The 17163-nt window shown below is 39.9% G+C and overlaps 1 protein-coding gene across 1 annotated transcript; it reads left to right on the top strand.

Annotated features, from left to right (window-relative positions):
- Window positions 1-1106: 1106 nt before the first annotated feature.
- On the top strand, window positions 1107-15816 carry TMEM87A (transmembrane protein 87A; the record flags this gene model as incomplete). Its single annotated transcript, XM_010187375.1, has 14 exons — window positions 1107-1254; window positions 2004-2065; window positions 3763-3946; window positions 4789-4888; window positions 5640-5733; window positions 6958-7026; window positions 8095-8203; window positions 9300-9358; window positions 9610-9713; window positions 10065-10138; window positions 11446-11507; window positions 12673-12728; window positions 13984-14014; window positions 15473-15816. Coding segments are annotated over 14 exons (1194 nt in total), but the record flags the coding sequence as incomplete, so codon positions are not given.
- Window positions 15817-17163: the final 1347 nt, after the last annotated feature.

Raw genomic sequence — 17163 nt, 5'->3', positions numbered from 1 at the left:
TATATATATATATTATATATAGTAATAAATATATGTTATGTTCAAGCCTTAACCAGGAACTATGATCATTATAACTTCAAAGTGAATGTCCTGAATGCCAACATAGTAGTAGTATTTAATTCCCTGTGTACTTACAGAGTGATTTAGCTCAAAGCTAAAGCACAAATAGCTGCGTGTGCAATTTTGAAATAAGGAATCGACGCACCAAGAGATGGAGATATTTTAAAGGCAAAATTATGTATGAAAAATACATCCATGTTCTTTTAAGTTTACTGTGTTTTCAACAAGGTCTTTTAATTTCAGTCAATACCAGCATAAACCCTTTTTTCATTCATAAATTCTTTTGGCTTTAGGTCTTGTAGTCAGGAGGTTTCTTAAAAGAAACGCATGCTCTTAATACTGAAATACTCTTGAAGAGTCCATTATAAAAAAGGCCTTTGTGGTAGTTCCGCAGTGTTCGTGTCAGTGGCGTGTGTGTAGATAGTCTTAGGTTTAACCTTAAAGCTCTTGGTAAATATTGTGGTTTCTGAGATGGCTAGAACTTCTTCAGTTGTGGCATTAACAGTTGTGTATGCTGGAACTCAAAGAAATCTCTGATTTGTTTTGTGGTGCAAATATTTATCTGGACAAGCTTCCTCTGCTAGTTCATTTGTGGGGTTTGAGTCTTACAGGTATGAGAGCTGTTGTGGGACAGTAGTAGTTTCCACAGGAAGTGACTATGGAAATTTTCTCGTTCTCAGCTACCTCTTCTATCTTACGCTAGAAAATACAGGCTTCACCAGGGAGTTGAGTTATATGTAGCTGTGCTGTTGCCAAACAATTGATTTCAGGAGGAAAGTAGTATCTCTGTGGCAGTCCTAATGTTTCTAGATTGAAAACAAGGAATAGGATGCTTTGCTGAATTCTTCATAGCATTTTCAGTACCATTGAGATGATTCTTCCAGTAAGCCAGTATTAGATTTCCAAGTTTTATCTATCAAATATTTATTAACTAGTTTTAGGCCTGTGAAGAGATGAACTTTCTTTTTACATGGGAGATACCACCCATGTATGGTGAGTCTACTTCTGTCTTGTGTCTTCTTAACTATGCATTATTTCATTTTCAGGCAATGAATGCTGTTATCAAAACTTGGCGAGATGGGCCATATATATTTATTGTGCAAATTGGAATTACAACTGCAAAGAATTCTACTACCAGAGTTAAAAGAGCTGAGAAAACAACACCTTCCTCATATCAGAATAAGCCCTTTACAAGTAAGTTAACTGTTTATATAGAAAACTAAGAATATAGTATCATTTTTTTTTAGGTATACCAGTCTAAGTGTGTGCTAAGATACTTTAATATATACTGTATGGTTCATTTTCATAAGACACTCCCTTTCACTTCATATAGATGTAAGTACTACATACTACAACTGTTTCTTACCATAAGTAAACAGGTGATTATTAGTGTCTTGAAGGTCCTAAGGCTGTTGGTCTCTCAGTGAAATGATGGAACCAAGGAAGAATCCCAAGCAGTTCAATTTGGAGGCTTGGTGTTGTGTTTCAGAAGTGTCCAGACCAACACAGTGATCTATATTAATAAAGCTCAGATCATGTAGGATACAAAGGTCATAATTGTCATCTTGAAATTGTATTATACTATACCTAACAGTATATTGATAACCTATCCAAACTTTAAAGAAGTTGGAAAATTGCCTTAAAAAGTTAACTTGTGTGTGTTTCTGAACTTTCCTGTTACACATGAATCTCCAGCACAGATTAGTTTTATTTTAAATGCTGCCATGATTTACTTGCTAATGGAGCATGTAATCTTAATTGCATGCTTTTAGCTGGGTGTGTTATGAATCTTAACTTTCTTTGATTAAAGTACAAGTTAAATTTGAAAGCTATGTGGAGATTTGGAATTTCTTTATGCTTGAGTGAAAATCAGTCAAGTACTTTATCCTGGCTTCCTCCTTCTGGTTCTTTTCCAATTTTGTTATTTCATTGTCTTTTGACAGTGACAGTAGAACTGAAGGGGCCATATGAGTATCTCTCACTTGCAGACTATCCTCTGATGATTGTAAGTAAACTGGCTTTTCTTTGACCTGTAAAGCTGTTAGTTGATTTGGATATCAGTGAAATACTCTTCTTCCATACTTTAGGAAACATAAAGCAAATGTCTCTGAAAAAATAATTTAGCAGAGGATGTTTTTTTGGTTTGGGCTTTTTCTCTTGGATTGTGTTGGGGTTTTTTTTGTGGTGGGTTTTTTTTTTTAATAAATTCAAGGTAGGGAAGACAGACATTTACATGTGTCGCTGATTTTGTCCTTCTCTGGATTGTTTGACTTGATGCCTGACAATTTCTCGTTACAGAATTTATAAGTATCATTAGCTCCAAACTAAGCAGTTTTACTGACTGTTTTTCTTCTTACCTAGTATGTTGGAAAATCTTGCTATTCTGTGCTTTTTACAGCTGCCCTTTATTTGTCACTGCTTTCTTTGTTCATTTACAGCTTAATCCTTCCTCTGCCAGCTGTCTTACACCCCATGAGGAGGTTCTTAATACTGCTAACAGTGAAAGCATAACTGAACTATACAGAGCTAATCCCTTTTTTAGTCAAAGGAGTTCTTGCTAGTTGCCTCTGTCTAGAAGTCTAAGAAAATAAAAGAACTTCAATATTGATGTCATGTAGACAGACTTCAGCTGGGTATCAGTAACAAGTAAGGTCTTGAGCCTGACCGTATTGGCAAAAGTGGCCTGTAAATAAGAGAGCCTGACAGAAGTAAAAAGCCTCTAGCAGCTCTGTTGACATCCAATTCCCTAGTGTCAATATCCCCATGTGGCGGGTCTAGAAAAAGGTCTGTGTCCAAATGTTTCTGTAATGGAGCATCTGAATGTGAACTGGCATGCCTAGGTCCTTGCCATTTGAACTGCGTGGATTAGTCAGACACGAAAATCTGCAAGGATCAGTAAGCTGTTCTTCTAAGAAAGGTGTTTTCAGTTTGTGAAAGCTTCAGTGGATCGTGCGGCTAACTTCAATTGCTTGGTTTTAAAAGAAATCTACCTTCTGCAAGAGGAGACAGCCAAAGTGTAGGACAGTAATAATTAAGCAAAGTACTTCTTGCTATTCATTTAATGTCTTAGTCCTTTTTATTCCTCTTCTTAATCTCGGTGTCCTTTTTCAATGCCAGATTTTTGGCTGACCTAAAGCTTGGCCAAAAACTTGAGTTTGCTGGAAATTAACTTTTAAGAGAAGTTGCCAAATTAATTTTACCAGAGAGGTTACAACCATCGGTTGCTTATCTTTGTTCTGTGGAACGGTGTGTGAAGGTGACTTGTAAGCTTACTTGTAGAGTACTGTAAATGTACAGTGAAGTTAGTAACAGAATAATATGTGAGAAGGGGCAGAGTTTCTAGTGCTTGATAATTTCCCTGAGCTCTTCCCTGAGTTTTTGAAAGCTAGTAGCACTTGATATCTCCCATAGAAAAATACCTGTGAATAAATTGGCAGACTGCTTTTCAAGAGAGAAGTGGCTCAGAAATTCAGTTTCTTGGATTCCCTTTGTTGGCAGTGAGAAATTAGACTGCCACTGTAAAAAGAATCCAGAAAAGACAAATGGAGCAATGCTTGTTTATAGTCACTTTTGTATATGAAGACTTTGAAAGTTGCTGTACTCAGGGAGGAAATGGAGATGTCTTACAGCTGTGGAATGGGAACAAGGAACTGTTTTATCTGGGTCTAAGATTCCTCTTTCTTGCTTCTTTTTGTGTAATAGTTTTTCATGGTGATGTGTATTGTGTACGTGTTCTTCGGGGTTCTATGGCTTGCGTGGTCGGCCTGTTACTGGCGAGATCTCCTGAGGATCCAGTTCTGGATTGGTGCTGTTATCTTCCTGGGAATGCTCGAGAAAGCCGTTTTCTATGCAGAGTTCCAGAATATCCGCTACACAGGAGAATCTGGTAGGGAGAAACTGCAGCTTGCAGTTTAACTGTTGACACTAATGGCTTGTGCTGAGTTGGGGTGACAGATGCATATGATTACTTGAGGATTATTTCCAAACAAAGAACAAGGAACCAGAGTTTCAGCATTAATGATGCATTGTAAATATGATGATCTGTGCTCTTCTAAAGCTGAAATGCTCTTACTTTTTCTGACTTCTGAATGTAGTGTCTTAGGGATGTAAAATGCCAGATTCTGGAAAGTATTCACTGTAGTGCTGGCTTGAAGTTTAAAATAGGACTTCCTAAGTGTAGCTTGTAATTAATTTCTTACAATAAATGTTGGCCTTGGAAAGAGATTTTGAAATTCCTTGTTCAACATGACAGCATTGCATATGACTTCTGGTATTCAACCCATAGCCTGAAATTCCGTCTTAAGTGCTTTTCTCCATATAAAACTTTGGGACTCTGGTTTTGAGTTCTTAGGAGGGATACGTACAAATAAAACTCTGCAAGTGACATTTCATTATGACTTTGTTCATTGGGTACACCTGTGGTACAGAAAGCTTTGTTGGTTCACTTGTTTGGAAGATCATCCAGGCTGATCTTAAGGATAAGTGTTTTATGGATCATTTATTCTGCACTTTCTGTGGATGTAAAATTTTTCAGTAGCTTTTTTTTTTTTTTTATGATGTGACCTTAAGTTTTCTGAAAACTTAATCCAGATTTTAGGTAATAAAAACATTATACACTTTAGTGGGCTAATTACTGAAAATAATTGTCTGCTTTCATACTAAAAAGCAACAGTTAATAAAACAGAAATTATAGTTTAATAACCAAGCTTTCTCCTCTGCTTTCGGTAGTTCAAGGAGCAGTGATACTGGCAGAACTGCTTTCTGCAGTGAAGCGCTCATTGGCTCGAACTCTGGTCATCATAGTCAGCCTGGGATATGGGATAGTCAAGTGAGTAATTCTCTTATAGGTTTGTTGTGTTCTGTTAAAAGGCTTTTCACTGCTGGTTTTTAATAACTTAGGGGTGTATTCATCTCCCTGTACTTTGCTGCTTAAAAGGTAGGTGCTTTGGTTAAGTGCTGTAAAGGTCTAGACTTCTGCACTGCTCAATGGAGACATACAATTCCATATGGTGATTAGTCTTCTTCCCATCCCCTTCTGTGTACTACTGTTGGTAGGTTTCCAAGCCACTGTTGAGATACACTGACTGGAATGGGAGCTTTATATGCCTGCCTTCTGTGCAAGGAGGAGCTTCTAGAAATGGGGGAGGTCAGGAATCACTGGTGGGGGTGGGTTCTGCTTTAGGAGGCTTCTGTTGCCAAGATTGCTGCTCATCTGTCTGTCCCCAGCTGCATTCAGTGGTAAAACAACATGCTGTGTGGTAGTGGAAGCTTCTAGAAAGTGTGTGGGTATGCTGGGGAAACTGGTGAAGAGGTGGGCTGAGACTTCTTGAAATATCTGTAAAAAGCTAAACAGGTTAACTAGGAAACAGGACTGATACCAATCTCTTCCTTAGTCATTTCGTACCATAAGACAAAATGAAAAAGCTTCGAGCACCATAATAAAATTATTTTGGATCTAGAAGTGACTTTTCACAAGGACATTTTATTCACATGCTTCATGCTTTACGTTAGTCTCAAGGTGATTTGACTTCAAATCCCCCCCCTCTGCTTAATCTAAATTTCACTTTGTTTTCCAACAGGCCTCGCCTTGGAGTCACTCTTCATAAAGTAGTTATGGCTGGAGCCCTTTATCTGTTGTTTTCTGGCATGGAAGGTGTTCTCAGAGTCACAGGGGTCAGTAATAACTGCTTGAATTTTCCTGTATGCTGCAGATGCTACTGGCTTTATTTGCTTATATACTAGGGGAGAATCCCAGGGCTGTGCTGAAAGAATGGAACAGAGACTATAAAGTGGTTAAAATCTGAGACTGTGGATATGGATTAGTAACAATTATTTTAAGTTTTACATTTTCTCTATTTATCAGGATGTAATTATGTGTATTTTGAAATAATTCTAACAGTGTTCTGATTAGTCAGGTTTCAGACACTATATTCTGCCTGGACCCTTGAGTTTAATACTTCTGATTAGATAGGGCTAGTTGCAGACACAAATGTACAGCTTGGTCACCTGGCCATGAGTCTTAAAAACAAAACCAAATGAAAAGAAAAAAAACCTCCAAAAAACCCACAAACATACACCAAAAAAACCCCCACAAAGCAAAACAAAGCACCACTCCAATTTTGGAGGCTGTACCTGAGGAAGTGTAAGTGAGCGGTGCTGCTGTTTTGATTCATTAAGAAGTGCATCTCAGGATGTAAATTTCTGTTGTTCTGTTTTTGCTGGTTTGGGATAAGGTATTTAACTTGTCATATATTTGGTACTTTTTCAGTTTTTCTATGGCACTGTGGCTCTGATAGCAAACTTGGCCCTGTCCATGATTGATGCCTGTATTATTTTGTGGATATCCTTTCATAAACTGCAGAGTGCTACGAGCTTATTCACAACTTACTATTTCTGCCTAATATTTAAAAAGAATAAGAGGTAATTTGCAATAAGAGTAGGAGGTGATTTGCTGCTTTCAGCTGAAACAGATAATTTTCGATGTACACACAAAGGCAGTTTTAGCCACTTTCAGTCAAACTCATGGTTGTTACTCAGTGGAGTATTCAGTTGGTCCATGGATAGTGGAAAAGATTTAATTACTGCATCTCTAACAAGCTGATTGCTGTTTTTCTGTAATGGAAGTGTAGAGCACAGCATCGCAGCAGTTGCCTCGGCAGAGGCTCCTTTTAATGGTGCTTGCCTTGCAGGTGAAGAACTGAAAACATGATACTGTCAAGTTCTCCTCTGTGCATTGGGCTAAACTCTTAGTTCAAACCCTTTGCTTCTGTAGTTAAACTTAAAAGCATTGTGGTGGAGTATTTGTGGTTTCTCATAGAATAGCCTGACCCTCCTCACTTCTTCTGTACCTTGTTTCCTTTTTCAGTTTGTTCTTATTGGCTCTCTCTTTGTCTCCAGGCCCAGAATGATCTTGCCTCCTTGGCTTTTATTCCCCTGGCTTTCCTAGATACTGCCCTGTGCTGGTGGATATCCTTCACTATTTTACTTCGCGGGGTGTGTTTTCTTTCAGTTTTTTTTGGGGTGTCTTTTTGGCTGAACTTTCTTTTAAAATCAGCTTTGAGTACATGTTCTTTCTACTTCTGGTGAAGTTAATAGAACCTCTGTAATTTCAGTGTTCAGGTAAGCTGCTGCTACAGCCAGTGCAAGGAAAACTAGGTAACCAGCAGGTATCTGCGGTAGAGCAACTCCTACGGAGTTACGGAGAGTAACTAAGTCTGTTATCAGCCTCTGATTGTTGAAGCATGAAAATAATTTATTCTAGTGTAGTACTGTAACAGCACCATAGTAGCCGCCTTTGGAGAACAGACTCAGTTTATGTTTTGGGGAGAAGCTTTCTTAGCAACATCAAATTTAAAATTCTTTCTGTAAAATTTGAACTCATCTTGAAGTAGTTCGGTGACAAAGTAGGGCAGTGTTAACTTTTTGGTGTCTTGATGTATTGCATTCAAACAACCAGAATGTCCTGTGACTTTAGCCACTGCTGTCAAGTGCTGAACTCAAAGGCATGTTTAGGAAAATTGTTACAAAGTGTTTTTAATGCAAGTCAATCACAAAAGTGTTTAAAATGTGAATATCTTGCTGCCTAGCCATGGCAACCCCAATTCTCTACTACCATGATGTCTCATCTAAGCACTTAATTTGTTGCTATGGAAATAAAATCGTAGGCAATAGGGTGAAGATACGTGTATGCACCATCTAATTGGATTTTAACTCACTTCTAGTTCAGACTTGGTTTTCCATTTATCAGAAGTACATCTGATGCTTTTCTTGAGGAACCAGGCTTAGTCCAAAATAGATGCTTGGATACCATCTTTGTGTGACGAGTTCTAGATTCAGATGACTAACTAACATGAAAGGGATGGATCCTGCTCTTTGGCGCCTTTGACATGGGATGAACTTCTCCTGTACTGAGTCTGGTCAACCTTTTTGGAGGGCTAAGTGTGGGCGTGGGAGAGCTGTTGATCATAAGATCTGTGTCCTCCTAAGTCTGTGACCAGCTAGTCCCTTTCAGAGGCTTTCCTTGACTTTCCATACATATTCATCAGCTTAACTCAAACAATGAAACTGCTGAAACTTCGAAGGAATGTTGTGAAGCTCTCTTTGTATCGGCACTTCACCAACACGCTCATCTTGGCAGTGGCAGGTAAGCAGAAAATTACATTAATCAAGTAAGAGCACTTGCCATTTCCATATAGAACGTGATTTGATCACTAAAGCAGATTTTTGCATTTGATGACCTTCCTGTAAATGCAGTCAAAGTACTTGGTATTTCTAACACCCATTTTTTTAATAGTGGGTCTATATCAAGGATATTAGAAGTTCTGTGCAGTTCCTCTAACAGAGCACTTTCGTCCCTCTTAAAGCTGCCAGGGACAAAAGATTGTTATCCTATGCTGTTAACATCACAGAGGTAGTTTTTGCCAAAATCACAGTGTTGCTGTGTACTACGGAATTTTTAAGGTGTCTGAAGACCAGAGTGATTCTTGGAAAAAACAGTACTCTGTATTGTGACATAAGGCCTTCTCTTCTGGAAGAAGACGTGTTCAGTTTCTCTTTCCATTTGTAGTAGTAATGAACCGAACTTCAAGAATAAATCTGTTGGTGTTTCTGGGTGCTCAGCTCCTCATCTGTTTGGAAATGCTATCCATACAATGAGCAGAAAACTAAGGACTGTGCTTTTTTAATTTAAGCAAACAAATGAAAAAGCACAGTTCTTTTAATTGACAGCTCTGATTAAATTCCTTTCAGCATCTGGCTGTTAGTAATCATACAGCACCTTAGTGGAGGGAGGTCTCATCTTAAACTGTGGTGAGAGCATAGTTTGAGCATTGCAGCTCTTATGGGTCAAGATTTGAATGTTTAGGCACTCGAGCTGATCAGATGGTTCAGTTACTTCAAGGTAGGCTTTATTTGCCAACTGAGAATGAAACAATGGTTTGGAGGCTAGATGAAAATAATTTAAGAATAGTGAATAGGGGTGAGGAGTTGGCTAAATACTTCATACTTGATTTATGTCTTGTGTCTCTGAAGAACCAAGAGCAAAATATACTGGTCTATACTCTGTAAGATCAGTGCATTAAATCAATTTCATGGTTTTTCAAAACAGATTAATTGGATTCCAAGTATTCATTATTTAGGTCTTTGCCCTTTGCTTGGGAAACACAGTCCTGTTAGTAGTCTATTTGGATTAGCATATTTTGTAGTAACAAGCAGCTTATTTATTTATTTTAATATTGCAGCATCTATTGTATTTATCATCTGGACCACCATGAAGTTCAGGCTGGTGGACTGTCAGTCGGTGAGTTTGTATTCAGTGCCTTCTGCCTCTTGATAAATGTACATTTGGCAGTGTAAGAGGTGAGATTGGGCATTCTGGAGCAGATTTTTCTGTGGATTATGTCTGGAGTAATATATCACATGCTAAAATTCTCACCGTTGTGGGTAACGAGCCTCTTTGCCAGATGCCTGTAGTTCACCCTGGGAAAGAGCTAAAGCCATGGAAACTTTCTTCACAACTTTTTCTACTTGTGGTGCTATTTCCCTTGACAGGACTGGCAGGAGCTGTGGGTGGATGATGCCATCTGGCGTTTATTGTTTTCAATGATCCTTTTTGTCATCATGATTCTGTGGAGACCATCTGCTAACAACCAAAGGTTGAGCCTTTCTTACCTCTTTCTAAAACTACTGTGTTTTGGGAATGCTTCTTTATCCAAAGAAGTACTGGTGGGTGATTTTAGCTGCTGTATACTGATCTATAAGGATACTAAGCAGTGTGTGTAGGGACTTGAGGAAAGTAAGTGTAGGAGGTCGCACAGTTAAAATCTGTTCCTGGTGGTGAACTCATTTAAAAAGAAGTTACTTAAACTTTTGATGATGTAGTTTGGCATAGGTCTTAAAAACCATGAACTGCACAGAATAATCAAGTCATGGGAATGTTGAGGTAATGAATCTTCTGGGTGGCAAGAGTTATTATTGTAAGAGCTTTCCTTCTTTCCCTCATAAAGGTTTGCTTTCTCACCACTGTCTGAAGAGGAGGATGATGATGAGCAGAAAGAGCCAATGCTAAAGGAAAGCTTTGGTAAGAGGAAAAAAACTTTTCCAATCTAATTTCAGTGTTGAAGAGACCCTTTTTTGGAGGGAAGTCTCTTGTTCTCTAGCAAAAATTTCGTTACTGCTGTAAAAGCAGAGTCAATGCCTCATTGTTGCCACTGACTTAGGCAGTTTTAGAGGAGACATTGGCTTTATGTTTAGTCTTTGCATTGCCTGTTTAATTCTGGGGTTTTCAGATGATGCTAAACACACTGCTACTGTTGTGGTTGCTTTGCCCTGTCCACTGGACTGTGTTTTATTAAATATGTCAAGTCATGGGTTTGGATCCTGTCATGATGGCAAGGATCTCTTGGATATTGTTGCTAGGCAGTGGTTTAGTTTGCAGTTCTCTTTTAAAATCCAGTTTAAAGATTTCCATTTATTATCTGTTCTCTGAACTCTGCAGTCTTCTTCATTTTCCATATTAGGGCCTAGTATAGGAGTTTCCAGTGCAAACATATGGATGAATATGTTTACATTTTCATTCATATGTAATTTCATGAATGAGTTGTGCTTTATAACACTGGGTTGCATCTTTCTCTCCACTCACCCCTCTCCTACTGTAAAAACCCTCTCTTCCCTACCTCCTATCTCCCTACTGTGTCTATTCTCCATGTAACACTATTGTTTAGAAGTTGTAGGGTGACACATCTGCTGCTGTTGTCTATCCACAAATCAATTTTGCTGGGATATATCAGTGCTGTTTGAGTTGTTTGGGAGCTGAGGAGGACTGTGTAATCCCTTAGGTGCATTGCCAAATTGCATTGCTGGGAGATGCATGTTACCTCACAGCTTTTGAGTCAATCAAGTGGCTGGTCAGCCAGTAGGTAAATAAATTTTGGGAGTCGCATAGGTGTGAGAATGGTTGAGGTTGGAAGACACCTCTGGAGATCATGCTGTCTAAACCCCCTGCTCAAGCAGGGTCATGTAGAACAGGTTGCCTAGGATTATGTCTAGATGGCTTTTGAGTTACTTCCAAGGATGCAGATTCCACAGCCTCTCTGGGCAGCTGTGTCTTCAAGTCCTATGCTACTTATGTCTGGCTTAAAGAAAAGGACTAGAGATTGATATTTCTTAGGTAAAATTGCAAAATTGAGGAAAAATTAGGTAGTCCACCTGTCAGGAAAAATTCTACAACCCTTTCAAAGGGAAAGCACTGTCTTAATTGTTAACTTGTCTGTCTTTCTGTCTCTTTGGATTTGATAAATACTCTGAATGAACACTTGACACTTTCACTTAGTTTATGAACTATTATAGTTCAGTTATCTCAATCTTTTTTCCTTGTTTTGTCTTCAGAGGGAATGAAAATGCGAAGTACAAAGCAAGAACCAAATGGGAATGTAAAGGCAAACAAAGCTGTGAGTATGCCCTCCCTACCTTGAAGAATATAGATCCTCCTCTTTTGTTTGGCTGCTCCCAGTAGTAGCTCTCAGATATGCAAAGTGCTCAGCCTACAGATACGAGTTTCCTGGTTCACTTCGGAGCAGGAGTGAGTCAAAGTGTTGTCCATCTACAGTACTTCTGAAAATCTGATTTCCTGTAATTGCAGTGGAAGAATTAGAATTCAGTCTGTTCTTGAAGAGTGTTTGCACAGTCCGGTACAGATAGGACTGTGTAATACTACGTTATGATAATGGATTATTTTAACAAGTTTGTCAGGCTGAGAGGGAGGTTGAGCCATATTTAAAATAAATTAGTTGCCTTCTAATTTTGAGATTTGTGATTCAGTGCTTGAATGGGGTGATGTGTATATTATTATGTAGGTACCTAAATAGTTTGGGTAGAACATTTTCAACCTATCTGCAGTTTTTTTCCACATGGCTTATAAGCAGTGGTGGTTTCACATTCAGCTAGGAGGTAGAAAATGTGCCTCAGAATCTTTTAATGGCATTCATGCATAAATTTAAAAACATAAAGAGCCTGTAGGAACGACTATAGCAGTAATATTTTTGTCAGTAACGTTGTTTTTCTCAAACATTGTTTGCAACTGTACATTGCTTATCTGAGGATAACATGAAAATCAAACTTTTCTATTTTGGTGATGATGGGGGGATGAGTGTGCTTGTTTTGTGAATTAGAGTGTGTTTGTCAGACAGAACTGAGAAATCCTGACAGTACATTTTAACATACCTTTGCAAAATCTTCTTGTGCATTTGATAATGTTTTTTCTTCTGTAACATCTTCTGAAGATAATGTTCTTCTATGGGAGACTAAACTGGATTATGTAAATAAGTGCCCTGAGGGCCTGTTTTTCCTAGTCACCATTAGAATAGTACAGAGTTGACAGCAAGGTAGAGGTGGGGTTTGGTTTTTGTTTGATTTTTTTTTTTTTCCTTGGGATGTGCTTTCTGTAATTCCAAAATCAAGTTGAAGAGGGATTTTTTTTTTTAAATTTGATTGGGGTTTTTGTTTTGTTTTTTTTAACTGACTTTATAAAGACATTGGTTTTTTTTCAAGTAGGCTGATGTGATAGCATTTTGCGAAAACTGACTTTTGTTTTCCATATAATTTCTGTACTTGTAGCAGGAGGATGACCTGAAGTGGGTAGAGGAGAACGTTCCTTCATCGGTGACAGACGTGTGAGTATTTTTTGTAGTCACAATAAAAGCAGGTTCCTTGGACACAGGAACACAAATACATTATAATGCCTTATAACTTGTGTGCTGCGCTTACACGGGCAGATACTGAGTTCAGCCTGGAACTGGCCCCTACCTTCTTAGCCTGCTTCCACTTGGCTTCCTACAGTCTGTCAGGCTTACAGCTCGTGCCACTTGAACACACGCTGAATTAAGGAACACCTTCTTGGACTGTGAAACCACAGACTGCTTTGTTTGCACTTCACTGAGGTGAAAACTAAATAAATCAATCCAGAAAACAAAGAACAAAACTAAACTTTCTGTTTAGTGCTCTAAAAAGTCCTTTGAGTATTTTGCCACATGTAAACCACTGAATAATGTCATTTAGTTCTCAACTTTATTTGGAATAAGTCTGAGGTATTTTTATGCTTCTGGCAATATCGTCAGCTATGTAAGCAGTCCATATCTATTCTGCTTTTAATACATTGTACATCCTAAAAATGTCTATCTAAATTTTTCACAGCAGAACAGAAGTTCACAGCTTAATTATGTTCACAAATCTGAACTTGTAGTTTTGACAGAGACTCCACGTTTAAGTACAAAACTCTGCTTGAAGTTGATGCTTCGCCCAATTTCTTGTCTTTGAGAGGATGAAAAAGTTTGATTTCTCTATTGAATTTGTTTTTTACAGTTCTAGTACTTGTTTTCTTAAGGAATCCTACCATTCTTCATAAAATAAGGTCTAGACTTGAATAAGCCAGGAAAGGGCTCTTTAATGTAGTTTGCTGCAGGGCTTTCTAATCTTGAAAGGGTGGTCAGGGTTGTGAAGAGGTGAAATCCCAACAGTTACATAGAAGGTGCGTTGTAGCTGAAACGGCTTTGTTACCAGTGTAGCTTGTTTTAATTTCTGGGATGTGTTTTTACAACATGCTCCCATATTGTAAATGTCTTCAGTGTAGTTCAGTAGTGTTCTGTATGAATGATGCAGCTTATTTCATGGCAACTTGGAAATTGTTCAGTTGGTAATGAGAAGCTTAGAGAATTTTAAAACTCTGAAGGTCACTGAGGACTCTTGGGCTCTTCCTCTTCTGTGTCTTTTTCTGATTTATATCTGTTTAACTGAAAGGCCTATTTTCAGTTTTGCTCTCCTGTATCCTACAAAGCTTGAGGTGAAACATAAGGCTGAAAATGGTTGTCAGTAATATGCTTTCAGTGGGTGCTCTAATTCTAACTTTTTTTTTTCTCCTCCCCCCTGCAGTGCTCTTCCAGCTCTTCTGGATTCAGATGAGGTCAGTAAACAGATCTTCAGTTCAAATTAATCTTCTGACATGCCAAAGGAGTCATGAGTCAGTTGTTAAGCACTTGGCTAATTAGAACTGGACTCTCTGATCTTCCCAGTGCAGCAGTAAAATACTACAAGGGGGGGGTGTCGTGGTTTAGGCCCAGTGCATAACTGAGCACCACGATACCCCAAAAAAGGGGCTGGTCAAAATAAGGACTGGGAGGGCTTCTCACCACTTGAAAGGTCACGGGCAAAGACAGACTCATAAGGATTAAAAACAAAACAATTTTGTTACTAACATCGGAGTAGAACAACGGGAGATACAACCAGATCTTAAAGTCAAAACACCTTCCCCCCACCCCTCCCTTCTTCCCGGGCTCAGCTTTTGTTCCCAGATTCTTCACCTCCCCCTTTCTTTTGCCTTGAGGTGCAGGGGGATGGCAGGGGGGGTTGCAGTCCGTTTGTGCCACTGCTCCTCAGGGGTAGGGAGGGCTCGGCCCAGTCTCTCTCTCTGCTTCCACATGACTCCCTTTCCATAGGAGAGAGAGTCCTCAAAAGTCCAATATGGGTGTGCCCACAGCTGCAGTTTCCCTCATGCACAGAAGTGCTTCAGCCCAAGTCCACAGAACTCCAATCTGGGTCTGCCCACGGTCACAGTTCCCTCACACACAAACTGCTCCAGCACACACTGCCCAGAGTCACGGCTTCTTCAAGGGCAACCACTGCTCAGGTGGCCCTGCCCCACCAGTGACCTCTGTGGGCTGCAGGCCAGTTGAGCTGGCTCTCACCACGGGTTGCAAAAGGGGCACCTGGGCTCTGCGTCCTCCTCCCCCTTCTCCTTTCTTTTCTTCAATAAACCTTGGTGTTCTTCAAAGTTGTTCTCCCTGGGCCCCACTGCTTTTTCCACTGCAGGTCTCTTCTGATGATTCAGAAGAGTTCCTGGCTCGCTCTCTCTTTTTGGGCTGGAGCTGCAGCGGGGCTTAAGCTTAAGTTGGGGTCAGGCCGGCCCAGCCAGGCCAGGCAGGGCCTGGGCCATGCCACCTGCACCTGGGGCCACACTGATTGGAGCCAGTGAAAGAGAGAGCATGCCCTGCACTGCCCCTTAAATCCATGAATTCACAGGGCCACTGATTGGCTTGGCCCTGGTCAGAGGTGGGTCTGACAAAGACAGAGGGGGAGCTTTTCAGGTAGCTTCTTAAAGGGCCATCTCCATAGCCCTTCCCCTGTTACCAAAAACAACCAAAAACCCCTCACAGTAAACCCAATGCAGGGGGAAAGGATGATGGGGGCAACCAACAAACGTGTATTCTAAAAGAAGGTGTATTTCTGCTGTGTACGTTGGACTCCTGGCTTAAAATGCATAGGAAGCTTGTATTTGTTGTGATTGTGCAAAGCATACCACCTTATTTCTGAATAATGTAAACCTATTGGGGAAAATGACAACACTGGGTATTTTATTTTCCAGGAAAGAATGATTACACACTTTGAAAGGTCCAAAATGGAATGAAGGAGTAGCTTTTTGCTACTGGAAGTGGAGACGCCTCTTTTAAAGTTGCTTGGTGGAGCAAGTGCATCCTGCTGATTTGTTTCTTGATCTCAGTCTTGGAAGTTCGATGCTTTATTGTCACGAGGGCGCCTTGCTGTGGAAGAAGTTCACAAGGACATTATAAACCTTTTGGAAATTTGAATTTACAAAGTTGCTGCAAGTTTGGATTTTTAAGCAATTTAAATGTGTACTATTCCAGCACCTTCTGTAACTTTTCAAATATTTAATCTGTGAAACTAAAATTCCTAATGTCTGCTTGAGGAGTTTATATTTCAATGTTACAATTGACACTTAGAGGCGAACTGCCTGTACCTTTTTGGGGCGAGGGTGGGAACATGAGCACGGAAGAAACAACAGACCCATTTTCTGGTCGATTCTGGCTTACTCCTGTTGTATGTCATGTGTCCAACATGAATGAGAGATTTTTAGGGGAAGCTCCTGTTAATGAAGAAAATTAAGATGCCAGAAGGGAAATATTTGGAAAAGTTACAATGATATGAGGTTTTTAACAAAATCAAGTGCAATTTTATTCATAACACTGTGTAAGAAAGATTTTCTATTTTAAATGCCATTGACCTATAGGTACCAGCTATATAGAGCTAACACTTGCTGTTGTGGCACATCTCATTGCCGGCAATGTGGTGGATGCCTGGGAAAATTATTTGCCCCTACCTTCCATGTGTTGCATGATTTAATTTAAAAAGAAAGAAAAAAAAAAAGAAACAAAACCAAACCTCACCAAACCTACTCCTGCAGTGCTCCACAAGTGCTTGATGACTCATGTTAAGCAGATAGTAACTAGACATTTCAGCAGAACTCTTCTCCCTGCACAGGTAACACCTCCCATTGCGAAATCAGCACTTTACCACAAGAAGATGGCATTGCTTTCTAAAGGGTGCAAGCGCTGCTTACGTTACTTGAAAGAGGCTTTGATGGGAGTGCACCGTGCTGGGATAGTGCTGTTCCCAGTGTCTGTTTAGAGTTGCCTCCCAAGTAAGTGATCTGATGATGGGCTTTCCCATCTCAGTTGGTCCCTGTGGCCAAGAGGTACTCTGAGATCACTGTGTTTCAAAGTTGCAGATTTCTATTCTATATAATTTCTTTTCTTTTCTCCTTTCGAAATGAGAGCGAGCTTTTGGACAGTGTTCTGTTTTTATTCCATGCTTGGCTGTAGAGGCTTCACTTGCAATAACTTTCACATGGAAACCCACTGTGGGCTGTACGACAAAAGCTCTAATTGGGGTTCATAACCTTTACAACTGATAACTACCAGGCAAGCAGCAGCACAGCTGGACTGCAAGGGAGCTGATGTGGCTGCTGCTGGGATGGTGGAGGGAGTCAGCTTTTCTGGTTCTTCACTTGTAGCTACATCAGCAGAAGTGAAAATGTGCCTGTACTTCATTCCACTGTGGAGTCTGATAGCCTAGCTCTGTTCATCTTTGTCAGCGATTTATGCTGAAACATGGCACTTTGCAGTAGAGTATGTGAGGCACAAGTGCATAGTATCTTCTGCTGGCTGTGCCATGGGGCAGCAAACCCTCAGCGGATGGGCAGAGGAGAAAAGCTGTGGCTGTGACACCTCGGTCTGCTTCTGCACGAGTTGCTGGAGC

Source organism: Mesitornis unicolor, unplaced genomic scaffold (genome assembly GCF_000695765.1).
Source record: "Mesitornis unicolor isolate BGI_N332 unplaced genomic scaffold, ASM69576v1 scaffold19296, whole genome shotgun sequence".
NCBI lineage: Eukaryota > Metazoa > Chordata > Aves > Mesitornithiformes > Mesitornithidae > Mesitornis > Mesitornis unicolor.
The sequence above is the reverse complement of the archived record's forward strand: the minus strand, read 5'-3'. Positions and strand labels throughout refer to the sequence as shown.